The following is a 9,384-nucleotide window of genomic DNA, read 5'->3' as shown; positions in this document are numbered from 1 at the left end:
CATGGGAGCAGCAGCGCCTACACCCATGGCCCATCAGCACTTTCCAGCGCCCAGCAGTCAACGCCTATCGGCTATCACGCTATACAACCGAAAAGTGAAGTAGAAATCAATTTATCAAAAAATACTTTCATAGTACTCCCTCTGTCCCGGAATACTCGACCCGGTTTGACCGGCACAGAGTTTAAGGGACTTGAATTGACTTATTTAATTTAATAAGTAGTAATTGATAGTGGGATATTATTTTAATGTAGTTAGTGGGAGATGGGTTAAGAGGAGGGGTTGGGGGAGAGTAGGGGTTGAATTTTTAATTATTTTTTGTATGGAGTAGGGGGTAGGTGGGTTAATAGGGGTGGAGTGAGAAATAATATAATATTGTTAGAATATTTCCATTTTTAGAAACAGGTCAAGTATTAAGGGACGACCCGATAAGGAAAACAGGTCAAGTATTCCGGGACGGAGGGAGTAGTAATTTTATCCTCGTATTATTTAGAATCAAATTTTGCAATCCAAAAGTACGATATGCTCGTCGTATATATATGATGTTTATGTGACTGTAAAATTGTTTAAGAATTGCTAAACACAAATTCAGTTTTAAACAATTTATTAAGCAATAAATGGAAGCATCACGGCTACTATCACATCAAGTATCAGATCCTTAGTATGATCTAAACCCCTCTGTTCTTTTGTTTTTTTAACCTTGCAAGTTGCAATACGAGTATATCACTGGCATTCACAAGTTTGTAATGCACTTCCACTAAGTTGAATTAATTTTATTAAAATTAATTGGCTGAAAGTGACATCAACTTAGCATCATAACTGATTTTGGCACATTTTATATTGATTTTAACATACCATTTTACGAGTACACTATGAAAAGTTGTGTCTCTTAGTAGATGTACTAAAGCCAAGTACTGAGTATTTGATGTGCCTAAATTATTTCTCCCATTTAATCATTTAGTTCATTTTTGGTGACAAATCGAGAACGCAAACCCTTTTTGATTAAATTTGCAGTTGGTAATTCAATCTAACTAGCTGGTCAAAACAATGGAACTACTTGATGCAACTCGTGATCTATTTGGCTACTTTCAAAATGTATAGAAGCCGTAATAAGAGTCTCACACACTTCTACTTCCTCCATTCCGCGATTCCGCCTGTTGTTGGTTTCATACGTGAGTCATTAATTCGTACAACCGGACAATCAATTTAGATGGAGGAAGGTTTGAAGGAAATGAACAAAACCGAAGAGGATAAGATATAAGGAATCGATAAGAATGATTCAAAGTACTTCAATGTTAACCTATCAATTTGTAATTTATATTGACTTTGTAGCTCATTCGCACCCCAAAGAAGAAAAAAGAAAAAAAAACATATCAATATTCTAAACTTAATATTTAGTTCAAAAACAGAAACTTTTACCGAACTTGTTGTATATACAATAAATAGTTTCACTTTGTACAAAACACACTCATAGTTCATACAACAACACACAATCTTATCATACATGCATCTAATATGTACTGTAGTTGACTAAGCAATTAAAACTCTTGCAAGTTAATCGTCAAGTTTACTCAACTCAAAACTCATGATTGGATCTTACCATCAACCACACTATTTACATTTTGCACCTAATTTGTACATTTCTTTTCAACTTGCCTAATTGAAATACTAACAAAACCTAAGAATATTACTCTTTCTACTAGTAAATGCTACTCGAACACTCCATTTTCTCACATGGACACTCTAGAAGAAGACATATACTCGGACATTGGCACGTCTTCGATGCTATCGAATACTCGGACATGTACCCGTACAATATACGTACATATACGTACAACTAGGAGGTTAATTTCTTATACTTACTGCGGTAAATTGAGCAAGGACTGCACATCCCATAAACATTCAAACAATGTGTCTCCACTTTAACATCTTCATCACTTTCTATTTCCTCCACCGCCACGTCGCCGCTCGAGACGGCGGCGTTTTCTTTTAAACAAAGCCGAATTATCCTCTTAGCAGCCTCCAGATTATCATCTCCACTCTCCTCCATTATCTTCTGCACCCGAGCCTTCGACAGCCTCATCTTAACCCTTGTAGGACCCACAGGACTACTACCATCACCACCGTCATCGACATCGACAAAATCAGCAGCCGTTGATCTCGTCAAGATCGTAAGATCATCAGAAGCAGATCTCCGAGATTCTTTCTTCATCATCATCACATCTCTATTTGTTGCAGTGGACGCCAGCACACTAGATCGCACCTTCCTAAGAGGGCTTTGATTATTCAGAGGAAACTTGGGTAGCTCAACTAGAAGATAGATTTTTCTGGGTTTTAGCTCATCTTCTGGGTTTAAAGGTTTAGCTCTCAGATTAAACCGAAGAAATTCTTCAGAATCTAACAAAATGTGATCTGGGTAATCTTTAATTACATCAAAAACTTTCACTGGTATTTTCAATTTGAAGTTTTCGCCATTGATTTTCATGATTTTTGCTGATTTACTGCTTCCTCCACCCATGTTGTTCCCCATTATATTTTCTCTCTCCTAAAAGAATAAGAATTGGTCAGATAATAAGATAGAATTGGAAAGTGGAGAATGAGGAAATAATTAATATTTGTATGGTGGGAGAATTGGCTTTCTAGAAAAGGATGATGTGATATTGTGATGATGGAAGTGTGAATGGAAACAACAAGTTTTTGGAATTGGCATTTCGTCGAACATCTGATGAGCAATATAATAAACGAAGAGTACAAATACAAGCTTGGTTTTTTTTAGTTTGCGCAACATAATCCAGATAACGGCGTGTAGATGAAGTGTTGAATTACTCCGTAATTAGATTCCGTTCACCAATGGCTTACGTCCCAATAAAGTCTTGGGCAAGTACTCCGTAGTTAAGAGTAAAGCGTGCTTTTAATAAGACTAGTGGTCAGGGTCGCGCGCGTTGCACGCGATATGCTTAGAATAACTAATTTGGTATCAACTTTTTCTAATGCTCTATATATATTTGAACTAATGATATGTAAAGTGACAAGTTGTACTGACTTTGATTTAATTCTTACTACACGGTATATGTTATCATTTGTTTGTTATGTTATTAGTTTTTTGGAGAAAAAATGGTGTAGAAATTGAATTTGGTTATATATTTAGTTAACATAGAACAATATATATTGTTCTATCTATTTAGTTAATATAGAACAATACAGTCTTTGTTACAGTATAAAGAGTTTACATTAAAGTACATTAAATAATATTTGTATTTCATGGTCTATGTAGAAAGAGCAACTCTTAATCTTGACATAACAACAATTAATACATTCAAGAGTTACATCACAACAAATATTATTTACAAATTAAAGGAATATGTAGATAAATTCGAGTGTTACATCACAAAAATTAATACATTGTTTCAAAATCACTCTATAAATAGATTTCCTTTACACACCTAACCCTTCAACACAAACCAACACCAATTCTTGAAATCTATATAGAGCTAGGTCTATTAATTTCTCTTTATTTCACCATGCCTCTTGATAGTGAGAAATTTACACTCATTCAGTATCGAACCAAGTATAAGTGTATAACTACCTCCTCGCAGGACACTAACAAAGTTGTAACACTTTAATCTTCACACTCGTGACCCAAAATGGGGGTATAGGAATTCAAAAGATCTTGTGCACAAAAGGTGTTACAACTTGTGCACCAAGATAACTTTTACATAGTTTTTTTGTAACTTTTACTATGTTTTGATTAACTTTTATATTATAACAAAAAAATGTTGATAAATAAACATTTTAAACGGTTAAATAACTAATTTTATACATTATTAGTGATTTTGAAGAAATATTTTTTATTAAAATGCAAAGAAATTTATAACTTTTATATATATAAAGGTAACATTTAAGTATTTTAAGTTAACTTTAACTTCGGTATACAATATTTATTGTACACCACTTGTAAATAAAAATTTGTGACAGGAAATTATGAGATAAAAGAAAGAAATAAAATGAAAGAATGTGTGATGGGAAATTATGAAATAAAAGAAAGAAATAAAATGAAAAACAATTAAAAACGAAACAAAAATGAAATAAAAAGATGAGAGAATAAAAGGAAAATGAAAAGTATTCCATTTCTTCGTTCCTTGTTTTCCTTCGCTGCACCCCCTTATTGGGTTTCAATCCCCTACTTCGCAGCTTCTCCCACTATCTCCTCCGTTCACCATCAATGATCAATTGCCGTCGATAATCATCAATCCGTCATTATCTTAAGCAAATCAAACGCTCAAATTCGATCGCTGCTCCACATAATCACATAATTGACCATCAAATGAATTGCAGCAGCTTGATGTCATTTAATTTGTACAGAAACTCACGTTCAAATTGGTTCAACCATATTAAATTCCTCTATCGTTGCACTGTATTTGGTTGTTCTTGGCTGTGGTTTCGGGCGTAGTTTGGTGTCGCTGTCGCGTTGGATGGAGTTGTTGGTGCCGGTGAAGGAGGTCTAGAGGTGGAGGCGAGGCTGCAGAGGGTGGGTAAGTTGGCTGCGTGAGATGAAGATGTGTTGGTAATTGGTATGATCGCAGTGCAGGGATTGCTGTTTGCCTGTTTGGTGTACGGTGGCTGGTATAGGAATCAGGGATGAGATGTTAGTGTTGTTGTTGTCGTTGGTGAGGATGATGTTGTGGTGATGGATAAGAGAAGAGTACTCACACGTGGGAGCTGGCACACACGACTACTGTTCATAAGCTACAGTAGTTTATCTCAAACTTTTTAAAGGTTAAAGATTAAAGATATATGTAACATGTTTGAAAACCTCTTTTCTATATGTTATGTAATATTGTAATGCAGTAAATCAGTAATTTATATTGCCTGAATTACTCATTTGGGAAAAAAATGTTTTGCTTGGTTTGGTAGAAATAAGATTACATGACAAATCGAAGAAAGTTGTGTGTTTTTTTTTTCTTTAACTCAAGCCGACTAAATATTATATTATATTAAATCGAAGAAAGTTGTGTGGGTTTGTGGGGGTGATTTTAGCACATGGTGTGCACATGATTCGGATGGATCGGATTTGGTGTATTTTGAATTAATAGAATTTCTTCAATGTCTTGCATGACATTAATGTATTTTTGTAGGCTTAGGGTACACTGATTCATCACGAGGCACGATTCATAACTATCTTTATTAGTGTGATCTTAAATTAATAGAATATCGTTATTGTCATGTGGGATGTTAATGTAGTGAAAGTTTTTAATAGACCCAAGACACGCAAATTCGACATGAAGCACAATTCATCACCGTCTTTATAGCAGTGTAAAAAGAACCATCCTAATTATAAAAAATCATAAAAAAAACAAAAAAAAAAACTACTCAAGTCTTCACTCCACTAAATAAGAAAAGCAGAAAAGGGAGTGAGTGTTTATCACAAATCACTCCTTTGCAAAAGCTCATCACGTTTGATGGGGGAAATGATAAATCCAAGGAATAAATCACTTCTTCCAAGGAAATCAACTTTGAAAAAATGTGAATTTCCTTGGATGAAGTAAAAATTTCCTTGGATTTATCACCTCCCGTTTGATGGGGAGAGAAGTTGACATTACTTTTTTGCTTATTTAATTCTAAACACAATTTGTTAAATAATCATGAATTTCTTGCTTATTTAATTCTAAACACAATTCGTTAAATAATCATGAATTTCTTGATAATTATGAGCACATAATACTGATCACAAACACATCTTCTTCAAGAATCTATTTAATTAATTTTTATAATTCTAATAATATTTCCAGTTTATAGAATAGTGGTGAATTGTGGTACACTGGTGAATAGTGGTGAATCCACCTGATTCTCACTTATTTTTTTATGAACTTATTTTATTTGCATGAACTTATCTGAACTTATTAAAAACGGATTTTTCATGAAATACCCCCGAATTTTGGCGTAATTCACCAAATGCCCCTCGACTTTCAGAAATTCACCAAATGCCCCTCACAAATGACTTAATACCCAAAATACCCTTACTAATGATGCGCCGTTAGTCCTCCGTTAACCTAATTTTCAAATTCACCAAATACCCCTATTTTAATACTTATTTCACCAAATACCCTTATTCAGAAACTTAATTCACCAAATACCAATAACTTAAAATTACTCATTTTGATGCTCAACGGCTAGTTTTTGTGTTTGAAAATTAGCCGTTGCTTATTGTTTGCTTATAAATACTCTTTCTCTGACGGTTTATTGTAGTTTTCCTATTATTTTGTTAATTTCATATCATTTTTATCATGAGTTTTCTTTCAAAATCATCATCCACACCCAATGAGTCCACATATGTAAGAGTCCCAAATAAATTTTGTTATCATGGGAGAAAATTTGACATCCGAATATCTGATACAACACTCAATCTGAAGCTCCGGTACAACACTAAAACATAAAACACTCCTAAAAACACCTCAAAACGTCGCAACTCTTCAAGAAAATAGCTACTTCTTTTGTACCTTATTCTTTATGTGACCAATTAATTATATTTACCATGCAATCGGAAGGTATTCCTTTTTCAATATGGGAAATATCTTTAACATATGCAAACAGATTAAAAATAAAGCTCTTATTAATTTTATTCTAACGCATATGTTCCAGCTACCTCGGCTTCTATTGCTTCCATGCCACATATTTAACGTTAACTCCCTTTTGTCTCCTGTCTCTACTGCCTCCAAACATCTTTCTTCAATCTCCTAACTTTCTCTCAACCTTACAGTCGAGGCATAAAGGTTTTCCCACTTTTCTTTTGAGCTAGGTCCTATTGACATGGTCAGATTTATGGACAAATGTCTATTTTTGGATTTGAGGGAACAAGAAAAAAAAAATGAAATAAGGTATGTTCCAAAGCTCATGAACCAGTGAAAAAACATGAATCTTGGCACAAAGATTTGCCTCCAAACTCAAGATTTTCACATCATGAATCCAAGTTGAAATCGAGGTTGTGATAAAAATATATGTGTTATTGAACTTGATTTCTTAGTTTCTTTACCATTCGGACAATAAGAAAATTAAGGTGTTAGCTTTAGATTGAATTACTTCAGCTTCACTTACATAAGATCCCTTTGAAAATGGGGTTTTTTGGCCTTTTGCTCAGCTAAAGTGCATTGTCTTTACTGGATGAGGCCTGAACTTATTGGATCATAATTGAAACTTACTGAGTGTTGTATCGGAGCCTCAGATGGAAATTTCCTCCCATAATATTAGAAATTGTTTGGGACTCTTACATATGTGGATTCATGGGTGTGGATGATGATTTTGAAAGAAAACTCATGACAAAAATGATATGAAATTAACAAAACAATAGAAAAACTACAATAAATAGTCAGAAAAGGGGTTTTTATAAGCAAACAATAAGCAACGGCTAATTTTCAAACATAAAAACTAGTCGCTGATCATCAAAATGGGTAATTTTAAGTTATGTGTATTTGGTGAATTAAGTTTCAGAATAGGGGTATTATATGAAATAAGTTATAAAATAGGGGTATTTGGTGAATTTAAAAATTAGGCTAACGGAGGACTAACGGCGCGTCATTAGTAAGGGTATTTTGGGTATTAAGTCATTTGTGAGGGGCATTTGGTGAATTTCTGAAAGTCGAGGGGCATTTGGTGAATTACGCCATAATTCGGGGGTATTTCATGAAAAATCCGTATTAAAAACTTATCAAAATTTATTTTAGTTACAAATTGTACTTCAAAAGGTCTTGCGCGCACAAGGTGCACAATAAATTTATTGTACACCAAGATAACTTTTATGCAGTTTTTCGTAACTTTAACTTATTTTTCTGTAACTTTTATATTATAAAATTAAAAAGTTGATAGATAAACATTTTAAAGGGTTAAATGATTAATTTATACATTATTAGTGATTTTGAAGAAATAATTTTTATTCAAATGAAAAAATTTATCATTAAAAAATAGATAACTTTTATCTATATAAATGTAACTTTTAAGCATTTTGAGTCAACTTTTACTCCGGTGTACACTATTTATTATACACCCATTGTAAATAAGAATTTGTGATTGCACCTAGTTGACCCTTATTTTTACTTAACTTATCTTATACGGAGTACTTCATCTAAACTTAGTCGAACTTATCTTTTCTGAAACAAGTGGAAACAAGGTGAACAAAACATAACCTTATATAATTTCTCCATTCTCATCTAAAACAAGTTAATTTTTTTTTGACAGGTAAAACAAGTTAATTAATTGGTTGGTTTTGTTCGAAATTATTTTTGACCAAGTCATGCCTTGATAATTTCCTATTAGATCCAAGGGTATTTGCTGATAATTTTGACTGATTTGTTACTATTTTATAGTCCCAAAATGCCGGAGTAGTTATCACGTTACTTATTCGCATAACACTATTGACAAATAGCGCTCAAAATTGTGACGTATTTTCATTAATGCACTCTGTATATTAGGGGAGGCTATTCTAGGTAATTTTAGGTAATATAGAATATTACAATATCAACGTAATATATTACCCTATCCGTATATATTATTGTAACATCCCCTCTCAAGATAGAACATGAAAATCTCGAATGTCCATCTTGTTTAAAAATAAACTCAAATCGTGTCTTCCCTAATGATTTGGTGAAAATATCCGCTAACGTATTATTTCCGGCAATAATCATGTCATCAACATAAATGAGCACACTCAACTGTAACATACCTTTGGTGACAGTAAACAAACAGTAATCATAATGTGATTGCTTAAAGCCGTATGCCTTCAGGGCAGCAGATAATTTCTCAAACCAACATAGAGGAGCTTGTTTCAAGCCATACAATTATTTTCTCATTCTGCAAACTTTATCCGAGTTATTCTTCTGGAATCCTGGAGGTATCTTCATGTAAATTTCTTCCTCTAAATCGCCATGTAAGAAAGCTTTATGAGCGTCCATCTGGTGCACCTCCTAGTTCTTCACTGCTACAATTGTCAAAAATGTACGGACCGTCGCCATTTTTGCCACTGGAGCAAATGTCTCATTATAGTCCAACCCTTCCTCTTAATGGTTTCCCAGACAGACTAACCTTGCTTTTAAACGAAGCAAGTTACCATCTTCGTCATGCTTTTCAGTGTACACCCACTTGCTTCCAAGTGATTTCTTTCCTGCTAGCAAATTTTCCAAAGTCCAAGTTCCCTGTTCCTCAAGAGCATCAATCTTAGCAGTCATTGCTCTTCGCCACCCCTCATGTTCCATAGCATGTTTAAAATATTTAGGTGTCTTTTCTTCCTGCAATGCTACAATAAAATGTATGTGTTTTGACAAAAAACGTTCATAATTAACAAACTATGTGATAGGATAAGGAGAACCTTAGAATGATGCCGAGGATGGACTTTCGGAG

At 33.8% G+C, this 9,384-nt stretch overlaps 1 protein-coding gene across 1 annotated transcript; it reads right to left on the bottom strand.

Annotated features, from left to right (window-relative positions):
* Positions 1-1,542: 1,542 nt before the first annotated feature.
* On the bottom strand, positions 1,543-2,912 carry LOC110777793 (uncharacterized protein At1g66480-like). The gene has a single exon (XM_021982383.2). It carries the CDS (start codon positions 2,525-2,527, stop codon positions 1,835-1,837), a length of 693 nt encoding a protein of 230 aa, XP_021838075.1. The 5' UTR covers positions 2,528-2,912; the 3' UTR covers positions 1,543-1,834.
* Between the last annotated feature and the right edge of the window lie 6,472 nt (positions 2,913-9,384).

This window comes from Spinacia oleracea, chromosome 1 (genome assembly GCF_020520425.1).
Source record: "Spinacia oleracea cultivar Varoflay chromosome 1, BTI_SOV_V1, whole genome shotgun sequence".
Lineage (NCBI taxonomy): Eukaryota > Viridiplantae > Streptophyta > Magnoliopsida > Caryophyllales > Amaranthaceae > Spinacia > Spinacia oleracea.
This window is presented reverse-complemented; position numbering and strand designations above follow the sequence as displayed.